Genomic DNA, 25,220 nt, shown 5'->3' with positions numbered 1-25,220 from the left:
TGCATCACAAAATTCAAAGAAAGGGGCAACTTACAGATCTTGCTGCTGTCTTACCACCAACTCTAAGCACCCATTCCCAGTTACCAGTTGAAGTAAATTAGTAAAGGTAAAAGGTAAAGGACCCCTGGACGGTTAAGTCCAGTCAAAGACGACTATGGGGTGCAGCACTGATCTCAGGCCGAGGGAGCCAATGTTTCTCCACAGACAGCTTTCTGGGTCATGTAGCCAACATGACTAAACCACTACTGGCACACGGAGGACTCTGACAAGTGCAGTGCAGTTGTCCAGCAGCCTCAGCAGAAACAATGAAAAGTAAAAACAATAATTTTAATAATTTTATTATTTATACCCTGCCCATCTGGCTGGATATCCCCAGCCACTCTGGGCAGTTTGCAGCATATAAAAACATAGTAAAAAATGAAGCATTAAAAACTTGCTGAAATGTTAGCTTTCGGGTCCAATTTGAAGTGCTTACCTTTGAAGCCCTGTGTGGACTGGAATCAATAGAGATTACCCCTCCATTTATGAATCTCCACATCCTCTGATAAGACCTTCTTCATTTAACACCAATACATTAGATGAAGTTCTCAACAACTAGGAACAGAACCTTTCTTACTAGTTCCTCCCTTATTGGAGAAGCTGTAAGATCCATTTTTCCTCTCTTATTTTGTTATATAATGGAGGGCTGGTCTTTAGTAATAATGTTTGCTACTGACAACTGAATTTCTTGATTATTTATAAAACATATTGTTGGAGCCACATTGAACCTTAAATCTGGAACACAAGTATTTTAAATAAATCTTGCTGGTCAAACTGTACTTAACTGACTGGTGTCAGGCTGGTTAAACATTTTGTAGGGAAGTAAACTTGCATGTACATTATTTGCTAGTTTAAGTTATTGCCTATCAGTGTAATTAGTTGTTGATGTATGTGACTACTTAACTGGACTCTGGTATATTGACTTGTTAAAGCTTATCTTGTGAATTTCTTACCATGCTGTGGTTCTTCAGTTAGCTGAGCACTCACAAGGCAGGCAGACCTTGTTGCCTCACACCCTCTACCCTGTGGCAGGAGGCATCCCATCAGTTTTTAGCAGATATTCATGACAAGCCCAACTTTTGGGGACCTGAGGTGTAGTGAAGAATTTGCAGGAAGCCTACAAATACTGTAATTCAAATTTGGAAGGGAACTGCAATTCCAATTTGGAATGAAGGGTTATGAGCATGACTCTAACACAGATTCTGAATCCAATCAACATTTTGAAATGTATTTTATAAAGCCCCACATTGCACCGTCAATCAATTTGCAGTTTGGATCCCTCTGCATTTCTGAACGTGCAGGTAACAGCAGTTAACAGGAGTGCCTTTTATCAATTTTAACTGGAATTCCAGCTGTTTGCATTCCTAAAGTTAGATCTGGACATGGTCATTCATTCCCAGGCCGGTTCCTGTTCGTTTGGATATACTGCACCTCGTGAGACAGACTTCAAACTACATTTGATCCAGAATGCTGTGCCAGGCTTGTTGTCTGGGGCTAGTAGGACTGATAATGCAATGCCAGTTATGTACCAACATCTCTGGACATCACTTTTGCCAACCTCAATTCAAAATGCCCACTTTGGTCTTCAGAAACGTAAGCTGCCTGTGTTGGGCTGAGGTTCAGAGGAATTATTCTCCTCCAGCCTGAACCTGCTGAAGAACTTGGCTCTGCTTTCTAAGTCCTTGTGGTTTTCCACTGATGGTTTGTTTATTTGGGGATGAAGAGACAGGACTTTTTATTGCAATGTCCAAATTATGAAAGCGTCTTCCTAGGCAGGTTTCTGGCTCCTTCACTGCCTGCTTTTAAAGTGCACATTTAAGCCAGTTTTATTTCAGTGGGCATATTTTAATTAGGTCCTTTTAAGATTTATGTTGCTGATATTTTGCTATTTGCTACACCCTTTATTGGATTTCAGTTTAATTTGATTTTAAATTGTATTGGCTGCTTTGAATTTATATTGCACAGAATAGGGTGTCATTTTTAACAAATGTATTTCATATTCATGGGCAAAGAAAGCATTCTACAATGGAACATAGGGGCAGGGATGAGCAGAATTCATGCTTTCAGGAACTACAGTGGTACCTCTGGTTACAAACTTAATTTGTTCCGGAGGTCTGTTCTTAACATGAAGCACCACTTTAGCTAATGGGGCCTCCCGCTGCTGCCGCACCACCGCCGCGTGATTTCTATTCTCATCCTGAAGCAAAGTTCTTAACCCGAGGTACTGTTTCTGGGTTAGCGGAGTCTGTAACCTGAAGCGTATGTAACCCTAGGTACCAGTGTACTTTGATTGTAGACACCTGGAGCAGTATCCAACTAATGGGTCCTCTCTGTGCAAGGACTCTCATGTGCAACAGAACTCCCCCCCCCCCCGTTTTCCTACTGCACCTTCCTCAAATCTGCTCCAGAGTGTGTGGGGAACCCCTAGAACACATGGGGCACACAGAGGAAGGAGAAAGGGAAGTTTTGCTGCACAAGTGGAAATCCTTGTGCTAACAGGCCATCTTTCTTAGCACTACTTTGAATAAAACTCAAGTTGGCTACAAAACATTTAGAAATTTACCAATAGGTCCTGCTTTATCAGATGTATTCTGTGGGAGGCTCATGTGTCTGCTTGCTACATTGGATCTGCTACAGTCCTTCTGTTATATGTATTGGGTGCAACCAATTCAATCTCTGTGTTGCCCTGAGGATTTTCTCAAAATGCAAGGTACATCTTTAGTGGCAGATCATGCATTTTTTTTCAGCCTGCATGATTGGTTCTTCATATGAGTTAAAGAGGGGACTTGCAATTGTCAATCAAACGGTACACTGCTTTGAAGCTGGGTCTTTCCACATACTGGAAACAGTGTCACACTGGAGTGAACAAGAAAGATCCTGTACCTCAGCCTTCCATCATCTTCCATCATCCCTCATCATTAGCCATGCTGACTTGGACTGATGGGAATTAGAACCCTCCAGGTTGGGGAAAACAGCAATGCATTGCTATATGTTGCTTTCCAATTCAATCAAAGCATTCATGCCACAAGTAAACGCTGTTGTCATGCAGGATACCCTCTAAACCTGTGCAGCAATTAACTACAGTCAGTTTGTGCTATGGGATGTCATGGCTTCTATCTCACATCCAGTGCCACATGAGGCTCCCTGTGTGGCTTCTCAAGTTGTGGCTTATACAGGCACCCAAAGCAAGCTCCTTGGGAACATTGTGGCTGGTTTTGTTGTTCACATGATAGCAGCTTGGATGACCATCTGTCAGGGGTGCTTTAGTTGAGATTCCTACATTACAGGACTAGAGGTTGGACTAGATGACCTTTGGGGTCCCTTCAAGCTCTACGATTTTTAGTTAGACTTGGTGCAGTGGACATACTTTTCCAGTTAATATATCATAGGTCTTGTTACATCTTACTGGACTGAGGAGCCTAATGTAAGAACACTGCATGTAGGGTCTCTAGGATCTTATTTATTAGGGTAAATTCTAAGACATGAGGATTCAACAGCAGACATTCACTTATTTTATGCTATCTAAATTTAAAGAAAAAGTTATGAAGAACTATTAACAGGCTAAAACTAGTACACCCCATGAGGTGTGCATTATATGTGCCACTAATCTACTTCAACAAAATTTTAACTTTCACTTAGGTCACATGTGAATTCTAAGCTTGATTTTGGGTTGGGGGGTTGTGTGTGTGTGAAAGAGAGAAAGGGGGACGGGTGAGGGAGAGAGATGTTTTATAGGAATACTGTAAAAGAGAGAAATGTTTCCTGGGGATACTTCATAAAATTAATTAAAACTTTGATGCTGATCAGTTTGACTGGTATTATATCTATTCATTATACTACTGATATCATTAAACAATGAATTTTTAGAAAAAAGATAACAGAAAATGTTAGGTGTAATTTTCATTACAGAAAAGTTTCCAATGCTGAAAATATGTCATTTGAGTATGTTGCAGTTGCCATTAGACCAAGAAAACCTCACCCTTTTCAAGTTCCCAAGTAGGGCAAGGACTCATTGTGATGTTGTGCTAGGCCCATGGGAATGAGTTTCCTTCCTTCTGCTCAACTCAGAGCTAGTGAGCAGTTTGTCTTTGCCATGCTGGCCTCAGAAGGACTTGTTCCCTCTTGGGCCAGATCTTCTCTTTGATGTTACATTGAACTTTAGAGTTGCCTAGTACTCCTTCCAGCTCATTGTGGGAACAAGGCCTGCCTTTCCTTCCCAGCTCTGAACTGGGTAATGCAAGTGGGGCCTCATCCTTTCAGCCATGCTGGACTGCAGAGTTCAAGCATAACTTCAAAGACATCTATCCCTTCTCCGCTTGGGAGTGTCAAGTCTTTGGTGAGTTCAGGTTTTGGCTGACCTTGCTGAAATCCTTAACTGATAGGTTCATATACCTTTTCGTAGTTAAGGTAATACATATATGATTCTGGAAAGATCACAGAGAGAAACACAGAACTGCTTATTTTTCTGAAGTCAGGTAGACTTCACTGAATCTCCTACTGCTTAACAAATGCCTCTAATTGCCTTTACTGGCTATGCTAAGACATAAAACTCCCACTGAACTAAATGATAGACTTAAAAAGTAAGAAAAGGCGGTGTTTTTATTTCTCAGTTTAACCTTCTCTTCAGCTGATAATGCAGCATTCCTAAAACCACACTTAGAAGTCTTATCTTAATTCCAGCCAAATGGTAAACATAAATGACATAGCTATGTATCATTCTGGTAGGTAAGTCAAAACTGGCTTCCCATGTGCAGTTGAAGCAACGATGGCACTGGAAACTCCCATGTTATAAAGAGAATTCTGCTTCATCTAGTGCACTGAAAAATGTGGTATGTCATGAGAGAAATAGTTGTCTCTGAAGCTTGCGAAATCTGGTGTCATTGCGCTCTCAAAGTTCCAGTAAGTGTAAAATGAATGGAATGAAACTAAAGTGATGACTAACAATAACCACTCCTGCCTGAAACGGGAGTAGCTGAATCCTACTGTTCCTAGCTGACATCATCAACTGATTGATGGTCTCTTTCTTGTAAAACCCTAAAATATTCAGGAATGTCCCAGGTTATAAATTGCTTTATGATCCTCTTAACAATTGTATTAGTCTCTTGAGTTGAGAAGTGGTTCATAATTCCTATTTCATTTATCCTAAGAATAGTCCTGTGAATTATTATTTTTTATAATACTTTATTAATTTTCCATTTTATATTATTTAAATATAATATTTTTTAACACTATTATTTGCTCATATGAGCTAATCAACTTCCCTCCCTCCCGCCTCATGGTTACCATAATTCCTTTCTATGTCATAGCATTTGTTTACATTTCATCCATTTCTATTGCCCCATTTTAAAATATTTGTGTAAAAAGGTATAAATCGGAAATTTTACAAGTCTTCTTAAGTCAGTCCTGCTAGTGTTGTTAATTGGTTGCAGTTGTCCTTCAAATATTGTATAAATTTGCCTCAGTCTTTTTGGAAAGTTTGATCACATTGGTTTCGGATTTTCCTGGTCAGCTTCGCCAGCTCTGCATATTCCATCATCTTCGTCTACCACTCTTCAATCGGTAATTCCTGTTGCTTCCATTTTGGGGTTAGCAAAGTCCTTGCTGCCATTGTTGCATATCTAAACAGTTTTTGGTCTTTCTTTGGAATTTGTTCAGCTACTATACCCAATAAGAATGCTTCTGGTTTTTTGACAAATGTACTTTTGTACATTTTCTTTAACTCATTATTTTTCATTTCATTTCCACCACATATGATAGAAATTCCCTTCCTTTTCTTTACATTTCCAACATTTCTTCTCTTTTGTCTTATATATTTTAGCAAGTTTAGTTGGTGTTAAATGCCACCTATACATCATTTTCATAATATTTTCTTTTAATGCGCTACAGGAAGTAAATTTTATTCCTTCATTCCATAACCTTTCCCATGCCTCTAACAAATAGTCCTGTGAATTAAACCATTACTTCCATTTTACAGATTACAAACTGAGGAGGCTGTGGTCTCAAGGTCCATCAGGTGCTCCAATGGCTCAGATTTAATGCACTTCTGGGCTGTGATAGCCATGAGGCATTTGAGAATTATATAGGAAAATCTTACATATGATTGTAGTCTCAGTGTATAATTTAACCTTCAACGGGGTGGGGAACCTTTATACAATAAAATGCCTTAAACCTGGCCCGGTGCAAGAGGCTTTCAGCATATAGTTGCCCCAACGCCCATGCAGTTGTTTCAACAAAATTGTCACAATCTGGCTGCTGCATTTTACACTAACTGCAACTTGTAGTCAAGAGTTGACACACATAAGAGTGCATTGCAATAATCCAGTCTTGAGGTTGCACTGCATATATCACTGTAGCCATTTGTGGCATATCGGCCAAAGCTAGTAGAAAGCACTCCTAGCCACTGAAGACACTTGGCCTGCAGCATCAGCAATCGAGAAGTACTCTTAGCCTAAAAGCCTGCTTCTTCAGATGTAGTTCAACTCCATCCTGTGAACATGCAGTTGATCAGACCTAGGAACTATTCACACATAGGACTTCGATCTTACCGGGAGTGAGGGTTCTTTTAATTCACCACTCCAACCCACCTCTTAAATCCAGGTACTGGCCAAGGACTTGTGCAGTAATACCTGATTCAGATGTTAGAGAAATAGAGATGTGTGTCATCAGCATACTGATGACTCTGTGTCTGTGACCCAAATCACCTAATAACTGCACCCAGCTGCTTCATATAGAAGTTAAATAGCATTTGGGGAAGGGGCACTGCAGCATCCTACAACACAATTGCAAAGGAGCTGAAAGGCAGTCATCCAATGCTTTGTTGTTGTTTAGTCGTTTAGTCATGTCTGACTCTTCATGACCCCATGGACCAGAGCACGCCAGGCACTTCTGTCTTCCACTGCCTCCCGCAGTTTGGTCATACTCCTGCTGGTAGCTTCGAGAACACTATCCAACCATCTTGTCCTCTGTCGTCCCCTTCTCTTTGTGCCCTCCATCTTTCCCAACATCAGGGTCTTTTCCAGGGAGTCTTCTCTTCTCATGAGGTGGCCAAAGTATTGGAGCCTCAGCTTCACGATCTGTCCTTCCAGTGAGCACTCAGAGCTGATTTCCTTAAGAATGGATAGGTTTGATCTTCTTGCAGTCCATGGGACTCTCCAATGCTTACTGTCTGGAAATGATCACAGAAGTAGTGGAACCTCCTATACTGTGTCCCCAACTTGCAGAGGTAATCCAGGAGGATTCCATGGTTCAGGCTATTGAAAGCTGCAGCAAAAGTCAAGCAAGAATAACAGAGTAGCACTCATTCATTCCCCCCCCCCCCCAAAGACAGTGGTTCTTAAAGGATGCAGTGCACCACACAGGTGTGGCAGGAGAGGATAGCAAGTGTGGTAGGAATATTCAAGGACAATCAATGAAACTTTTAAACATTTCAGTACAGTATAGTTAGTATTTTTTAAAAATTTTTTTTAAAAAACATCCATGATCAGAAACAGTATCCATGCCTCTCTTCAAGAGCATGGGCTATTATTCTACAGTTCTCCACGACATATTGTGAATAGGGATTTTGAACTCTGACAATTATGAAAGATCAGAAAAGAGAAAGGCTTCTTTGTGGTGCTGAGGAGATGAGAGTGTTTATCTCACATTAGACCTAATATAAATGAGATTACCCAGCAAAAGCAAGCTCCCACCTCTCACTGAGTTTGTATAATACTTAAGGTACATATGTGAGAGGCTTGTTTACAATTATATTTTGAGAATGATTCATATTCTTATGTAGCTCCGTTCTTTTATACTTTCTCATGGTCATATTATAAAGTAGTTGTGTTCTATGTGTTTTAGCGCTGCTAGGAGTTGTTTCTATTTGTTTTCCAATGTATTTCTTATCAATAAAAAAGTATGTGTGGCATAAGCAAATTTTTATTCTGAAGGGGGGTTCCAGAGAAGCAAATTGCCAGGAGCTAAGGAGCAGTTAACCATGATGTTGAACTGTTTTGGAAGAAGGTTTGGATCTGAGGTGTCTCTTGCATTTGTTCATAGAGAAGTTGTCAATTCTCCCCCATCCCTGGTGTCCCATACTGTAACCACTCTTAGTAGCCCTTGATCATCAAGTGGTTTTTTGGAGGACATGAAAGGCTGTACCAAGAAATGGGGTATGAAAAGCCACTGTGTTCATGAATCACTGTGTGTTGTTTTTTGCAACAGTGTTTAAAATTTGCCATGTGCATTTTGTACATGGCTATCGGCACTTGCAACCGAGTGAAGATGCCTAGGTTCCAGGATGGTGCCTGACGTCTCCACCCTCTGGAGGTGCATGCCTGGGGATGCTTGGATCTTGACTGTTTTCACACACTAGCAACACATCCTGTAGAATTGTATTCATTACATTTTATCTGCACAGTCAGAATGAATGTCAGGAACCAAAAAGTCATATTGAAAAATACCACTTTTGAACCGACTGGCCCCAAAATGACAACTAGGCATTCCATTTTGGCAACTGTAACTCTGGTTTGGCACCTAGTTTATATAACTGAGTTTCTAACACTGCTTTGGAGCCAATCAAAATGGGTTTCACAATATTTATAAGTGAGACCTATAACACTTAGTTGCATTTTCTAAGAGGTGGCATTGAAATTGTCATTTTACCTGTGCCAGGAAACTGATGTCTGATCCTCCAGGTTGTATTATTGATTGGTTGGAGAAACTAGAACTACTTTGTGGGTGGGTAGACTCTTTTCCCCCCTTTGTGAATAAGCTTCACAGGAAATGAATAGTGGGGATATCTTTTCATGGTGGTTGGAAGACCAGTAAATCAGCTGAACTGTTAAGCAGTCCACTCTTCAAGGTTTTCTAAAGTGCACACAGCATTAGTATAAGTGAACCTGATAGTTTACACTTTTAAATTAAATCTACAATTATTATTTTTGCCTATCACATAAAGTGAATTTTCACCTGAGTCAGTATTAAGTGGTCTCAGATAACTGACGTAAATAGAGCAGATAGTTTACGTGCTGTTCTTTAGAGGTTTTGACATCATTACTTCTACTTACTATAGGAAGCTTTAGCCATCTGCCAACTGAGCTTGATACAGCTAGTAGGAAGATGTAGTACAGCTTTGCATATGAGTAATCATCTAATTTTCTGTTTAACAGGCTTAGGATGCTAATCACTGTTACCTGACTTCAGTAGAAAAGAATCTGAGAAGACAGAGGAATGGCTGGTTGCGATTTCATGATTTAAGTTTTTTCTTTGCACAAGTTGCAGGCTAGCTGGCAGAGCTGTTGCTATGGAAACAAACAGTCAGCTCCTGAGAGTGCCAATGGAATGCTAATCTGGTATAAATGAGGAGTTCCAGCTGCTGCCCAAAGGTGGGAGACATGAGAGAGGAAATGAAGGGAATTAAACTATGTTCCATTATTTCAGTATATATCTACTCAATATTGATTGGCATCTTTTTCAGGATCTATCTACTCAATGTTGGCATTTTTTTATATGAGCTTTAAAGAATGCAGTAGCTGGAAATAAAATGCTTCCATTATAGATACAAAAATTAAAGTCTTCCATTAGTGTGGTCATTTCCCACCATCTACATATTTTAGATGTTTACTAGAAATTATGAACTGACTTTGAACTCAATGTTGTTCTTAGCTAGTGCAATAATCAGGCTATGAAGATTGGTGCACTGGTGTGATTAATCAACATTCTTCAGTCACAGATTTAAGTCCTGCTAAATTGGTGAGACTGACAACAAGCAAGGAGTTGATTTGGGACTCTTAGTGTTGTTCTCCAACTCTTTCCAACAAATTCTAAATTTGATTAAAAATAATGCTCTCTTTCGTTTTACAGAAACTGAATTGTGGTATTACTTGTTTAATTAAATTAAATTAATTGCACTTCTATAATGACCTTTGAACTTGTTTGTATTTGAAGACATCTTGCTCTGCTGTACAGTTGAAATCAATATGCTCAGATTCGATGTGTAAGAAAATCTTTAAAACAATTCTGAGTAGTACTTATTATATTTATATACCAACCTTCATGGAGACCACAGGGTGACGTAATAATAATAAATATTTTATTAGGGCAGCTAACACCAGTAAAATTACAATAAAAACATAATGGGGGTGGGGAGAAACCAATTTATTAAAATATGGGTTAAAATACAATTTAAAATGCAGCCTCATTTTAATAGTAGCCCCTAGATTAAAAAAAACCATAAGGGGAGGGAAACATAAGGGTCAGACTGAGTCCAAACCAAAGGCCAGGCAGAACAGCTATGTCTTGCAGGCCCTGCAGAAAGATGTCAAGTCCCGCAGGGCCCTAGTCTCTTGTGACAGAGCGTTCCACCAGATCGGGGCCAGTACTGAAAAGGCCCTGGCCCTTACAACATGAAACACCTTGGTCTTGCCTTGGTAATAGACTGGATGAGAGCCAACAAACAAGCTCAATCCAGATACGAATGAGGCTCAGTTAGTGGGCAGTTCTCTAGACAGGATGGATGGAAGGTTCCCTGCTCTTCATGGGGTTTCGCTCCCTCTGCAGCAGTGGGTATGTAGCTTGGGGATACTCCTGCATCCTTTGCTGTCACTTGAATCTCAGGTGGCCTCACTGGTGCAGAGTGCCTTCCCTCAGCTTTGGCTGGTGGCCTAGCTGTGCCTCTATCTGGAAAGGGATAGCCTAATTTCCGTCGTCTGTGCTCTGGTTGGTTTAGAAACTTCAGCTGGTGCAGAATTTGGTGGCCAGGCTGCTCACCGGTGCAAGAGGCTTTCAGCATATTACACCAATCCCAGCCCAACTATACTGACTGCTAATTAGTTTCCAGGCCCAGTGCAAAGTGCTGGTTTTGACCTATAAAGCCTTAAACAGCTCAGGTCTGCAATACCTCAAGGACCACCTCTCCCCAAATGAAGCAACCCAGATCCTGCAATCATCATCAGAGGCTCTTCATGTCCCTCCTCCACTAGAGATCCAGAGGGTGGTAACATGAGAACATGGCTCCCTGGTTGTGGAATGCTCGCCTTAGGGAGGCTTGCCTAGCGCCTTCATTACATATCTTTAGGTGCCAGGCAAAACCTTTCTCTATAACCAGGCCTTTTGCCTGATGAAAATTCTGTGGACTTTTAGATGTGTTTGTGAAAAGAGGGAGTTTGGTTTGATTACCTTAGATTAGATTAGATTAGATTATTTCTGTTCTTTTGTATTTTTATGTCATGAACTGCCCTGTGAATTTTGGATGAAGGATGGTGTGTGTGTGTGTGTGTGTGAGAGAGAGAGAGAGAGAGAGAGAGAGAGAGTGAGAGTGTGTGTAATCCTGGGCCATTAGCTGTGCTGATGATTACTGGAGACCAACATTGTCTGGAAAGTCACAGGTTGCCTAACTGGCATAACATAAACTGAGTTTTTATAACTTTTAAATTGATCCTAATAATTTAAATTTAATTTAAATTTATCCTCCAATGTTTTTCATTTTTTATTCTAATGAACCAATGTGATTGTAAACATTTATAAATAGACCATTTTACTTGAAATCTTTTCTGGCTTTTTTCATAGCAAAATCATGAAATATCTCCCAGTTTCTCTTGTACATTCATACTCTATAGACAAAATAGCTTGGTGACTTACTTCTGCTTGCTTACCCTTTATGAGCTAGACATTTACTTACACATATTTGAGCTTGTAAAACCTAGTAGCTGGAATGACTTCTACTGTTCCTGAGGCCAGTGTCCCTGACTGTTAGTGTGTTTTTCTCACCCACCAACTTTCTCTCGCCTGTCAATCCACAAGGAATCTTGCTTAAAGAATGCACTTGCAAATTAATATAGTCCTGGTTATTTATGATTCTTCAGATTTTGTAGTATTACACTTTTAATTTAATCATTCAGCTTGTAGTATAAAGTTAAACATAGCATGTTTTCTTTATTGCTAATTACTAAGACCAAGGCCAATGTACTCCTCCAGAGTCTATCATTCATTTTAAGTAGATGGGAGTAAAGGGAATTAAACAGTGTAAACAGAAACTTGTTTTACTAAGTTTGAAACTTTGTCATGGTCAGTCTTTCCTTAACAGCCATCATGTGCTAATTAAATGATGATCACTCAGACCATTCAGCAATAAAGTTTTAAAAAACGTACACCTCCTGTATGTCACATAATTTGAAGTCTGTGTCCTTTATGTTTTTTGCATAAACCACAATATTCAAAATGAGATATGCCAACTGTGGATTGTGAACGAAAGTGGGAAGGAATCCTCCCAGTTTGAAGCCAGTGCAGAATAATCATTTTCTAAACTATAAGCTTTGAAGATGGGCATAATGAAACCAAAAACATTTTTAGTCGTTGTTGTTTTAACTGAACTGTTATTCTTCTGAGTAACAAAGGCAAATGAGAGAGGTCAGAAACTGATAATGGTGGTCTACAAGAGTACCGGTTTGCAACAGAGGCACAGTTAACCTGAAGCTAGGTAACAGAATAATCTAAAGGACTAGCCACGAACAGCAGAATAGGACAGGGTGGCAGATCCACAACTGCATCTAAAGTCCTACCCCTTCTACCAGCCTTGGTAAAAGGTGTGGAGGAGAGGGCAGTTGTTCCTGACATTTTTTGCTGCATTAGCTCCATTAGTCATTGCCACCAGTGGGAACATTGCTGGTGGTAGCATGCACTTTTCCAAACTTTCATTGGACATGGCAGGGTTCCTTTATTGTGATGGAGTTAGTAGCTCCCACCAGCAGGCAGATCAGGGGTTAGGATTGCTGTCTTAGTTGAGGGAAGACTGTGAGCCTTGAAAACTCATAGGAGGGAAATAAGGAAGCTGTCAGTGATTCCTAAAGCAAGGACTTTTACTGATGGGAAAATCTATGTGATAAAATTAGAGTAACAAACTTCCTGTAAATTAAATTTTCAGAAGCTCCACATGCGGTCGGAATGCCTCAAAATCAAATCCTTCTGGACAGCAGTCCTACAAGAAATATGCAAAATAACTAAACAGGTATTAGAACACACCCCAGAACTGGCCGTAGTGAACATCTTCCAAGATAATAATGCCCACTCACATTATAAAGAGCTCATATAACCCACCTTCTCTCAGCAGCCAGAAACATCATAGCCAGACACTGAGGAGACCTGTCAGGAGTAAGCATAGACCAATGGTATCAAATAGTATGGGGGGAAAGCCTTCTTAGAAAAACTAACCAATAAACTGAAACTGACACAGAGACAAATAGGAGAAGATGCCTTCACCCTGGTATGGTTCCCCTTTATCACATACATAACCCAACAAAACAAGAATCCGCTGACAGCATACAAACCATTTTGGCTAACCTGATCCAAAAATACACACACACACACACACACACACACACACACACACACCCCACTCACAAACAAAAACAAATCTTACTACAGCCAACCAAAGACAACCTACCACACCTTAGGCCCCACCCCCAACCTCTCACCGCCAAAGAAATAAACAAGCAAATAGTAAGAGAACCCATACAAGTAATGCTGACACAAACCCCCACACAAACACCAAGTAGAAGAATAGAAGAATTGCCACCCGACCTCACCCCACTCACCATTCCCTCCTCCGCCCTCTTTTCTTCCTATCCTCATACTCTATGCAACACTCGCGTCTCACAACAAATGAAACTGATCTGAAATAAAATACAACTTGAAAAAGGACAATGCACATATTTTGGCAAAGAAATCTTTAATAATTATTTTTTTAAATGAACGACTAATTACTAAACCATATTATGTTGTCCTTATCCAAGTACTGATTCACCTGTGTACATAGCACATACAGCCTTGGGAACTTTTAGGTTACCTGCTGGTTTTGAGGGTCCTTCCCTTCCTCTGCCAGTGTAGTTATCTGCATTTGTACATGTAGCAGTGTACAAATTCCCCCACAATATGAGCAATTGGCTTTTTACCTTAGAGGGAGAATGTGGAAATCTCGGTACCCAAGTATTTCTGCTAAATTTACTGATAGCAATTGAATGTAACTGTAACATTAGGTGAAGTTAATTTTACTGTGTTGTTTTTATATTTTCTCAGATTTTCTTGTTGGAAATTTATTTTCATCTTGATCTGGTGACGCATATGAAGAATTGGTTCATGCTATAATGGATTTTAAGTGGTACCTTCAAGAAAATAGGCCTTATAATAGAGTTTATGTCTGACAAGTGGTACGACTTACTGCATACAACAATGACAACCTCTCATATGAATGGGCATATAACAGAAGATTCTGACAGTGAAACAAAAAATGTGGATCTTGTACCGCTTGAGGAGCCTCAGAGGCACAGAGAGATGGCTGTTGATTGCCCTGGTGATCTGGGAACCAGGATGATGCCACTGCGGAGGAGTGCTCAACTTGAGCGAATTAGGCAACAACAAGAGGACCTAAGGCGAAGGCGGGAAGAAGATGGAAAGAAACAGGAACTGGACCTTAATTCTTCTATGCGGTTGAAGAAGCTAGCTCAAATTCCTCCCAAAACTGGAATAGACAACCCTATGTTTGACACAGGCGAAGGAGTTATTCTAGAGAGCCCACATTGTGCTGTGAAAATCCTAGGTATGTATAACTTGGAATGAAACTTTTTAATGAAACTCCTGCTGGTGCCAAATGCTGCAGCTACACAGTTGATGGGGATAGACTATCACCAGCACCTAACTCTGGTGCTCAGAAATTTTTCACTGGCTGCCCATATGCTACCAAGCCAGGTTCAAGGTGCTTGTATTAATTTACAAGGCCCTTAACAATTTGTGTCCAGGATACCTCAAGGATCTCCTAATCACTTATATCCCTAAATTGAACACAGGTCTTCAGGGAAGCCACTGTTAGTGGTTCCCCAAGGATCATATACACAGCCCATAAAGCCGTGTGTTTAGAACTGTGGGCCCAATTTTGTGGAACTTCCTTCTGGTTGATGTCAGACAGGCCCCCTCCCTACTGAACTTGCAGCATCTAATGAAGACTTTTTTCCCCCCAGCAGGAATTTAATTTGAAGTTTGATGTTAATGGTTTTAATTGATTTTTACTTTTTGTATGGTATCATTGTAAACTACTTAGAGACAATTGTAGTATAGCAGTATAAATTGTTTAAATAAATAAAATTTAGGAACCATGTGCTCTGCAGGATAACATTTGGAGAGCGCTTTAAAATGCTGCTTTTATATTTGTTTTAAGTTCAGAAAGCATTTCAGAAACTTACTAGGCAAAGCACATGCCATGCATGAATATGAGATGCATACTAATGAGAGTGAACAACAGAGAGGCTCTAAGCAAAATGTTTGTATTGCAAATAAATTAATCCAAATCTAACATACTGAGATGTTAAGGAGAAATACATGGTAAGCCAAACAGTCGTGCCTGGGGAGACACCAGGCAAAGGGCAACAATAATATTTGCTATGCCTGCCAGGACTGGAAGTTAACAGTTAAAAATTAGTGTCGCTATACATGAACAAGCAACAAAGCTACTGCCTGGGCACATAACAACAACAATCCTATTATAGCTTAGCCAAAGTATGTATAACTGAAATAATCACACATTTACCCTCTGTTTATTCCACCTCCATTTTTCCCATTCCTGGAGCCCTTAGTGTGAGGACTAGTCAAGAAACATGTACACAGATAGTGCTGTATAAATTAATAATTAAATGATAGTGCAGAATTTATGAAAGCAAATATCTATTCCCCTAGGTTTGGACTATATTCCTATATACATTCCTACTGATGGGCATATTATTTGAGTAAAATGATGACCTAATATAATTGTTGGGGTAAATTAAGTGTAAAGCAGTAAGATATATAAAGGTGGTTAAAGGTAATTTTCTAGCTGCTATAATGTTAGACTGAAAGTTTTCTTTATATTATGGGAGTTGGTAAATCACACCAAACTGCGTTGTGCAAATTCTTGTCTAGTTCATTTTCTGTCTTTTCAATACCTAAGTCTCTAGTTGCAGTGACCTCTGGAGGCAAAGCAGTGGCTATAACGATAGCATGTCAAGTCAGACATCATGCCACACAAGTTATGATTTGCAATCCACCTCAAACCATAATCATATATACACTGATAAGAATTGGCATTCAAAAGAACCAGGTTTGTTATGTAGCTAAAATAGCACCATCCAAACACAAGAGGAGATAGAAGCAGGGTTGATAGATTCCCACATATGACAGAAATCTGGTAACACTTTACAACAAAACCTTAAAGGAGGAACCCACACAATGCTGACTGGTTTGCAGGATGGGCACAGAAAAGGGGGTAAATGAAGTGGATTAAGGCTTGAACAGGAGCATTCTACACTGAAACATTTTCTTGTAGTCCATACCCGTAACTTCTGATTTGTGGTTTGCTAGCCAGTTGCTAACCATCCTTTGTCAGTTCAGACATCACATGAAACCATGATTAAGTGTCAGTAAATATGGCTGGATAGATTATCTGAACTGTTTTGTAGTAAGGAACTTGGGTAAAATTGCCACTGGACTTAAAAGAAAATGTTTCTGGAACAATACATGGTTTTTAATGAAAGTAGCTACATCCATCATAGGTAATCACAACAATATAGATATGCACTTTTACTTTCTATCTGCAACAAATAATTTGTTAGCTAAAATATAATAGTGTTTCAATTTTTCAGTTTAGTTACTGTTACTTTCATCAATTTTATAAATTGTTGACCTGTGTTGCCTTTAAAGGCATTGGTTGTATTTTAACTTTATAAATATGACTTAGAGCAGGGGTCAGCAAACTTTTTCAGCAGGGGGCTGGTCCACTGTCCCTCATACCTTGTGGAGGGACTATATTTTTTGGGGGGGGGGGAATGATGCAAGAGCACCATGAGCCCCGGTGGCTGCTTACCTGTGTATTGCGAGCGGCAGAGGCTTGCGGCGGCGGGGCGATGAGCAGCGCACGAAAGGGCTCTAGAGAGGGGCTGCTTAAAATGGTGGCCGCTTGAGTGCTGCTGCTGCTGGCACCAACAAAGCCCACCCCCCTTCCTCCTCTAGGCAGGGCAGGGAGAAGCCAGGAGGAGGGAGGGAGAAGCTGCCACTGCTGTGGGAGGGAGAGGGAAAGAACACATGCTGGCGATCCACGCAGCAATTCCCGGACTGTCCGTGAGCCAACTCCAGAAGGCAATTGGGCCTGATCCGGCCCGCAGGCCTTAGTTTGCCTACCCATGACTTAGAGCAAGCAGTCTGATCCTGTTGCTGTGGTGATGAGGAGAGATTTAATTTGAGAAAATGCTACAGTTGTGAATTGATTTTTGCAGACCAGTAACCAGTCTTAGATACAGTATAAGAAGGAGGTCTAGTATTCATACACTTAATTCTTTATTTCATTAAAAGATTCTGCTTTCTGTAGCCAAAGTCCTAATCAATGCCCAGGCATTGTTCCCCCAAGCTTCATTTTTCATAGCATTCCTCATGGAAATGCTGCAGAATTGTTATGTGTATTTGACTGCATTCTGCCTTATAGTTTTTACTCATGAGAGTGTTCTGCTAAATTCCTGGCAGTTACAGTGTCATGCAGGGAGGATTAATATATGTGAAAGCCCATCACAGCAGGTGTGGAATGGCTTAATCTCTGCTGAGAGAGAACCCATCCAAGGATGGCTTTCACTATTTGGAAAAGCTCTGCCAGATGGGACTTCATGGAGACATTGGCAACTGTCACCAAAATACAGCCTGAGTAGCATTCACAGTCTAGGCATTGGTTAGGACCTACTAGTTGGCAAAGCTCTTGTTCCATGTGTAGTCCTTCTTGATACCATTTACATGTTGGTTCTGTAGGGTGGCAAGCCACCGAGGCTGGCTTGAGCATGCTTACAGATTAGTCCCATCAGTTCATTCTGGTGGGTTTGTGGGGAGAAAGTCCCAAAGGTCTAGAATTCTTTGACATTAACTTGCTAAAGCAACCTTTAGAATAGGGATTTCCTTCAGCAGGGGTGGAAAGGGTTAAACAACACCTGCAGGGATTATGGTTTTTCACCTGCTTTAATATTTTTTGACTCTGTCTTTCTTCAGTCTCCAGTAAAATAAGACTGATATTTTATGCATTAGTGCATAAATACTAGAATAAATACTTGCTACTTTGAGGAACTTGTAGGGGAAATACCCACATTTATGTGAAATTTTGCAGATAACATGTAAGTGAGGTCTCAAGTCTTCAGCCTTCAAAGTAGTTGTGCTTACAAGTAGCTGAATATTGACATCTTTAAATTTCAAAGGGTAGAAGAAAATAAGCACTAAGAACTGCACTGTGTATTTATAACATGGATTTTTCTGTAAGCGTGGCATATTTTCTGCTTTCTAGATTCAACATTTGACACTTTTGCTGAACTTCAAAACAAAATTCTAGCTTGCTCTGAAAGCTGTCAAGCTTGGTTTAAATGTGTGGCTGTGCAAAGAATTCTATATCTTTTATATTATATTATATTATATTATATTATATTATATTATATTATATTATATTATATTTGGAAAGGAGCAGCATATAACTGCTATTGTACCCCAGGAATGTGGCAGTTTGCTAACATTGTTCCTTCCCTCACTGGTTTGTCATATGAGTACTTTTCCTCAAAAATCATAAATGAATAAATCAAACACTTCACCCGTTGATATACCATACTTTTCCATCTATAAGACTCCCCCATGTATAAGACACCCCCCTATTTTGGGGGACTCAGTTTTAAGAAAATGAGGGGAGATGGCACAAAGTTGTTGAGCTTTCCCCCCCATGCAGCTGCGGGCAGGAAACACTCCCTAGATCGTTTCCCTCACGCTGTGGCATTGGGGGAAGTTGCGCTCCCGCCAGCCAGCCGGTTGGCTGGAGCGCAACTTCCCCTGATGCTGCTGCATGCGGGAAATGATCTAGGGAGTGTTTCCCGCATGCAGTGGCATCACGGGAAGTTGCGCTCCAGCCAACCGGGGGGTTGGTGTGCCGCTCCCCCCCCCCCATGCCACTATCTGTGTATTGGATGACGCCAGTTTTTTGACACGATTTTTGAGTCAAAAAACCTTGTCTAATACACGGAAAAATATGGTATTACTGTTCTGTATGTTAAGCATAAGCGATTCTGCATTTTTAATAACACACAAACAAATAACTGTTGTTTCTGTTTGCGTTTGTATTTTTCTTCAGGATGCAAGTTGGCTATAGTTTGAATTTTGTTTTTCAAGGAAGAAAGCCCCAAAAACCCTGCAGCTATTCCCTCCTCTTCCTCATTTCTTTTTTTACTTTAAATATAGCTGCTTTTAGATTTTGTCATATTTAAATCATGCATGCATTGCCTTGGGTTGTAAAGTTCCAAAAGAAAATAGTCCTTTCACCTGTTAATTACTAGTGATGTTCCCAAATAAGAATTTGCTTCAGAGAGCAGGGCATATATTATTGCCTGTCCTATTCTTCAGAGATGCCTAGTTCAACATTTATTTAATATGACCCAGCACAATTTCCTCTCCCTCCTTCAAATCTGCTTTCCAGTCATGCTGAAAAAGAATCCTCCCCTTAGTTGCACTTCTGTTTATTCTCTGGTATTAATTTGAACGATATGCACTTTGGATGTCTACCCTGTTGCTGCTGAAATCAGAAAATATAGAGTATCGCATAAGGTAATAGGAACAGTTCCAAAGTATTGAGAAGAAATCTTGCTTTATTGTGAGCAAACTATGTTCTCTTCAAGTTTGGGAGAGGAAGGGTGGACAGCTTTTTCCTTCTGCCAGCATATCTTTGTACTTCTTGAGATGCTACTCTGCTTCAGACCTTTGTCCACTGTCAGCATGAGAGAAGAGCTAAAAAGCTCCTGTACATAGACAGAATACCATTTGTAGTACTTTTTATGCCAGTCTGTTTTCTTTTAATTGTGAAAATCTGTGGGGAGTAAATCTTAATGTATGACTCATCGCTTGAGCTAGAAAATGGGAGTTATTGTGATTTATCTATATTGTTAAGACCAACAAACCAAATCTAGAATTAAACTTGTAATGCCTATGTTGCTGTTTGTGAAACCGAGATAGAATAGGGTTGTCTTTACTGTATGAGAACAGTGGGATATTTTTGCTCTTTTGCCTTTTCAACATTCACTCTTATTGCAGTCCTTCTTTAGCCTCTTAAGGTGTTATTTTGTGAGAAGAGGTGGTGCTTGAGGGAAATTCTCCCCCCTGCCCAACACGTTCTGTGTGTTTGGGGGGGGGGCAGCCTTCATGTTCTGTTCTGGGTTCTTTGAGCTGCCAGAGTTCATACCTGGAAGAGAGAGAATACAGGGGCAGAAGAAGTGCTATAAGAGTCTTGTTCTTGTTGGGAGGAGGAGGTTATGCAGAAGAGGCAAAATGCTAAGCGGGCTAATGTACCCATCGCATGTGTATTAATAATTTCTGAGGGTGGGGCGGAGAGAGAGAAATGTTTCTGCAGAGTTAAAATTACACTGCAGTTATGGGTACAAATTGCCTATCAATTCATATTAACATATTAAACTGGCTTGCGTGTCACATTAAACCATAAGTTAGCTCAAAAGACTCTGCTTCACTCCTCCCCTGCTCCTTTCTTTAGTGTGCTAGGAAACAAACAAACCAGAGGCTTTTCTTTCCACAATATGTGAACCTGTGCTCATGGTTTCTTTTTCTCCCAACAAACTACAATGGTAAATTCATTGACTTTAAATCAGAGTTTATCCTATGGTTTAAAGTGACATATGAACCAGGTCATTCACTTCCAATAGAGTATGTCTTTTGGCGACTTTTTATGTTGACATTCATTAAATGTTTCTGATAAAATATGCATGCCACCTGTGTCTAGATACTACTTACTTTGAAACCCTTCTAACGAATGATAGCAAATCTTTACTACTTTTCAAAGTACAAAATGAGATAAAAATCATTTATGTTCCAATGAGAGTTCACAACTCAAGAATTCATATTCTGTTCTCTTTTCCTTTCATATTTCAGGCTGTGTGTGTGTGTATTGTGGAATGATAGAGCTATCTCTGCCTTATCCTCTACTCCACCTCCCCCACAATTAAACTATTTGGCTTTAAGCCGTAAGAAAGTTGTGACTTTTATATCCACAGAACTGACAACAGTGCATAATTTATCTTCCTTTGTGTAATCATCTGAGTATATAGCACAGTGGTGTTATGAACCCTTCCTGTTCAGGAAAAACAGTCTCATGAGTGTGAGCAGTTCTGAATTAAGTTGTGTGGGACACCCAGAAGAAGTGGAATGAAGTTCCAGGGAGGAATAGGATCCTAAAGCAACTGCTGCTGCTACCTAACAAGACTTACATAGATCATGGACTCTGAGTGATCTACATTGGATTAATGTGGGTAACTGCCCTTGAAATGCCCTGACGTCCAATATGACTTGAGAAGGGAGTTCAGAAAGAGTTGCTTCTTTGTATGTGGCTTTTCTTCTTAATGCCAGTGTTGGATTTGCTACACAAGCACACAATAGCAGACTGCGTACACACAGCTGCATGCAAGGCTATCCTCCCATCCTTCTGTGCAAGTTTATTAGGGTCAAGTTTTGCCACCTGAGAAGGCAGTATAGGTTTAGAAGGATGCAAGTTCAGAAACTCTGACACTCATAATGGTGACGATGACCTTATTTGCACATCAAATAAAATCCTGTTAATGTGAACTCCCGTTGCTCTGTCCCAGCTTCTGCCAACCTAGCAGTTCAAAAGCATACCAGTGCAGGCAGATAAAGAGGTACCGCTGTGGCAGGCAGGTAAACGGTGTTTCTGTGCACTCTGGCACTTGTCGTGGTCCTCTGTGCACCATTAGCGGTTTAGTCATGCCGGCCACATGACCTGGAAAGCTGTCTGTGGACAAACGCCAGCTCCCTTGGCCTGAAGTGAGATGAACACCGCACCCCATAGTGACCTTTGACTGGACTTAACCATCCAGGGGTCCTTTACCTTTGCCTTTACCTTGCACATCACAGCAAACCACAGTGAGTTGTTTACCATGAACACACTGAACTCTCCTGTTTTGCTCTTCCCTGGTATTACATGAGAGAAATAAATCACAATTCCTGACTGAGCATTGTATCTGAAATAGGGTTTTGTTTGCACTCCAAACAAGCCACAATGTGAAGCCAAAGTTTCACTGTGGTTTAGTGCAGAGGTGAGGAACCTCTAGCCCATGGGTCATTATTGGCCCCCAGGGGGTCCAGTTTGGCCAGTGAGGCTATTTTTCCAAAATCATGTCCACCTGTTGATCTGCTGATATCATGCATGTCATCTGATGCCCAGGAGGGCAGGGTTCAATTTTGCCTTTGCTGTGCACCTGTTTCCAGACAAAGCAGCAAAATTTAATCCCCTGCACATCAACCGATGGCTGAGGGTTAAATCTTCCTCAGTTGGGATCTCTAGCATTTCCCCTGCTGTATAGCAAAGCATGCAGCCACGGGTTTTTTGCAAGTTGTCTGATTATTCTAAGCCTTTTCATTAGGAGCCAACTCAAGTGTGATGTGGAATTGCAGTAATTAAGTACATTTACATTTAAAACACATCTGAACTTTACTGTGATGTATGAACAGGGCCATTGTGTAATCAACCATTGATCTTACCATACTAATGTTGGAATTTATTGGACACTAATTATGACTTGAAGCAATATGCTAAAAAGCATAGAAAAGATTCATTGTTGAATAATAATTTTATACCACTGTTAACTTAGGTTTATCAAGCCCAATATTTATAATCGCAAAAATAATTTGAAAAGGGCAGTTTTAATTTTTTTCCTGCAAAACCTTGCTCTTCTATTTGTGCCTTTCATCTTATATCATAACCAGTTCTTCAGAATGAGGCTTTTCTTTTTTTGTTTCATTTACCTTATATATTCAGGCTAAGTAATGTATCTCAATTTTCTTTTTAGAAGTTGAGGAGCTTCTATCATCTCTGAAACATGTTCAGCACACCCTGGTAGATCCCCAAAGCCAAGAGGAAATAGCTCTAATTTTACAGCTGGTTCAAAACACCGACTTTCAAAATGCATTTAAAATTCATAATGCGGTTACCGTGCATATGAACAAAACCAGTCCACCATACCCACTTATCTCCAATGCGCAAGAGCTTGCACAAGAGGTATGTATAGTGTACATTCCCATCCAATAATGAAACTAGTAGTAACTTATTTCAAATTGCCAGTCATAGCTATGTCATTAAAATGGGGAGGGGAACCAGCATATAGCCTGTATTACTATCTGTTTTCTTTGTCCAGAAGAAAATAACTTCAGACTCTGAGAAGGTAGAAGTTTTATCAGTAGAAATGTAAGATGGCTCACAACAGTGTTCAGTATCCTAATTGATTTAAAAGATATCTCTGTTCTTCTGCAAGCTTCCTCGTTTAGGCTTCGTACTTCGGATACAATTCAATACCCAGGACCCAAAGGATCATCTGACTAGTTATGCATGCCGAAGTGGACACTGAGCTTATTACTGTTGTGTCTTAAACAGCAGTCTACCATATCTCATTTCAAATAACCTAAGGAGTCTCCCAAAAGCACATTTTGGTATGGAGTAGTAGTCTGGTCAGAGAAATAGTTTAAAGTTTCACTGTAAACCCCCAAACCCTTGTATGTTCTTAAAGTAGCTCATAAGATCCTGGCCAAAAACTAAATAACATCAGCATGGTATGCTATTCAGCATTGAATTGCTTTTACTAAATTAATAGCCTCTAAAAAAGAAAGTGTATTGCAGATAAAGCAGCTTACTATAACAAACCAGTGTTTTGATTATCACCTAAATAGGTGCTTGAAGCAAGCCTTTACCTTTTCTGCTTCTACCACTTCTGGCAATTTGTTCTATTTTTCTAACACATTTAAATTACTAAACGAAGCAAAAGTTAACATGGACTTGGCAGTAAATGTCCACTTTTCTTGTTACTACCAGGCTGATAGTAGCAGACACTGCACGTGTAATTTTTACAAATGTGAAGCAATTGCATGCAGGCACAGATCTGAGTTCATTCAGTACCTCAACAAATCAGCTAGTGAGTCTTGTTAACTTAAATTCTGTAGAATGAATTGGATTTTGTTTCTGCTAATGTTCAGAAGACTGACAACTACTGCTACTTTGGACTAGCCAGTTATATAAAGTACTTTAACAGCCTATATGTTTATTTTGCCACTTTGAATGTTTACATTGCTTCTTGCCATCTGGAATTCCTGGGATGTTTGAGATGTGGATGGCTTTATTAATACTATTTTTTAAAATAGTAACAATATTTAGAATATATAATAGATGTAAAGTATTCAAAGCATTTCAGGCTAAAATATATTTTACTTGTTGAGATTCTATTTTTTCATACACACATACTGTGCATTCTGTTATATTTGAATAGCTTACAATATTGAGCAAACATTTATTAGGATGCCTTGTCTTATAACAAAAAGAAAACAAATATTAGTTTTTATCTATCTAATGAAAATATGGCTGCAATTTTAAGAACAGTCTATTTTGAACAGCTACTTTCAAAGGTATAGGGAAGCCTGGGTCAATAACAATAAAGTTTTTTCATGTTCAATAATACAAGAAAATAGGATCAGCTTCTTGATTTGAGGTCTAGGTATCAGAAGAGCCTGCCTTTTTTCATTTTCCTTTTAAAAAGGGCCATAAGAAAGTATTTTCAATAGCTTGGATAAGTGCATGGATGCTGTGCACATGCCCTACTGGGAGGCATTCCTTGTACTTTCTGACTAATATTCAAAATAGAGTATGTTGTTTGCTTTATTGCTTAAATGTGAGTACTGTGTAGGATAATTCTCAATCCGACTATTTCCTCACTGTTGTTACGGACAAAAGGTAGTTTTAATAACAAGGAAAATATGATTTATCTATTTTTCTGAAACTTTAATTTAATTAGGAGGCTGAGCAAAGCATGCAGGCTTAAGGAATTTATGTGGAGATTAACTCCCTAAAATAATGTGGTGCACTCTGTCTCTGTTATAAAAATAGCTGTTGAACATCAAATTTAATTACATTGATTTTCAAGCCAGTTAAACGCGGCAAAATTGAGGGCTAGGATTAGGGGGAAATAGTCTGAGTGTTGAGCCTCAAAGATCAGCTGATGCAAGATTCAAGAAAGTAGTTTCTGGCATGGAATGCTCTGTAGCACATTGGCAAGATATTACAATTCTAGACCCCATAGCATAATAATAGAGTGGACCTTCTAAGTGAC

General features: G+C 39.8%; 1 protein-coding gene across 4 annotated transcripts in view; it reads left to right on the top strand.

Moving 5' to 3' along the window:
* Positions 1 to 25,220, top strand: part of PALS1 (protein associated with LIN7 1, MAGUK p55 family member) — a 51,944-nt gene that overhangs the window by 5,538 nt on the left and 21,186 nt on the right. For 2 of the 4 annotated variants that reach the window (XM_081020871.1, XM_081020874.1), the window contains exons 2-3: positions 14,092 to 14,611; positions 22,917 to 23,125. In XM_081020871.1, the coding sequence (XP_080876997.1) occupies positions 14,209 to 14,611; positions 22,917 to 23,125 (612 nt within the window). In that variant the 5' untranslated portion in view covers positions 14,092 to 14,208. Of the gene's footprint in view, positions 1 to 8,691; positions 8,758 to 9,188; positions 9,405 to 14,091; positions 14,612 to 22,916; positions 23,126 to 25,220 lie in introns of all 4 variants that reach the window. The other 2 variants (XM_081020872.1, XM_081020873.1) reach the window with 2 other exon arrangements.

This window comes from Podarcis pityusensis (genome assembly GCF_964106645.2).
Source record: "Podarcis pityusensis genome assembly, chromosome: 1".
Lineage (NCBI taxonomy): Eukaryota > Metazoa > Chordata > Lepidosauria > Squamata > Lacertidae > Podarcis > Podarcis pityusensis.
Note: the sequence above shows the minus strand (reverse complement) of the source record. Positions and strands in the feature narration are given on the sequence as shown.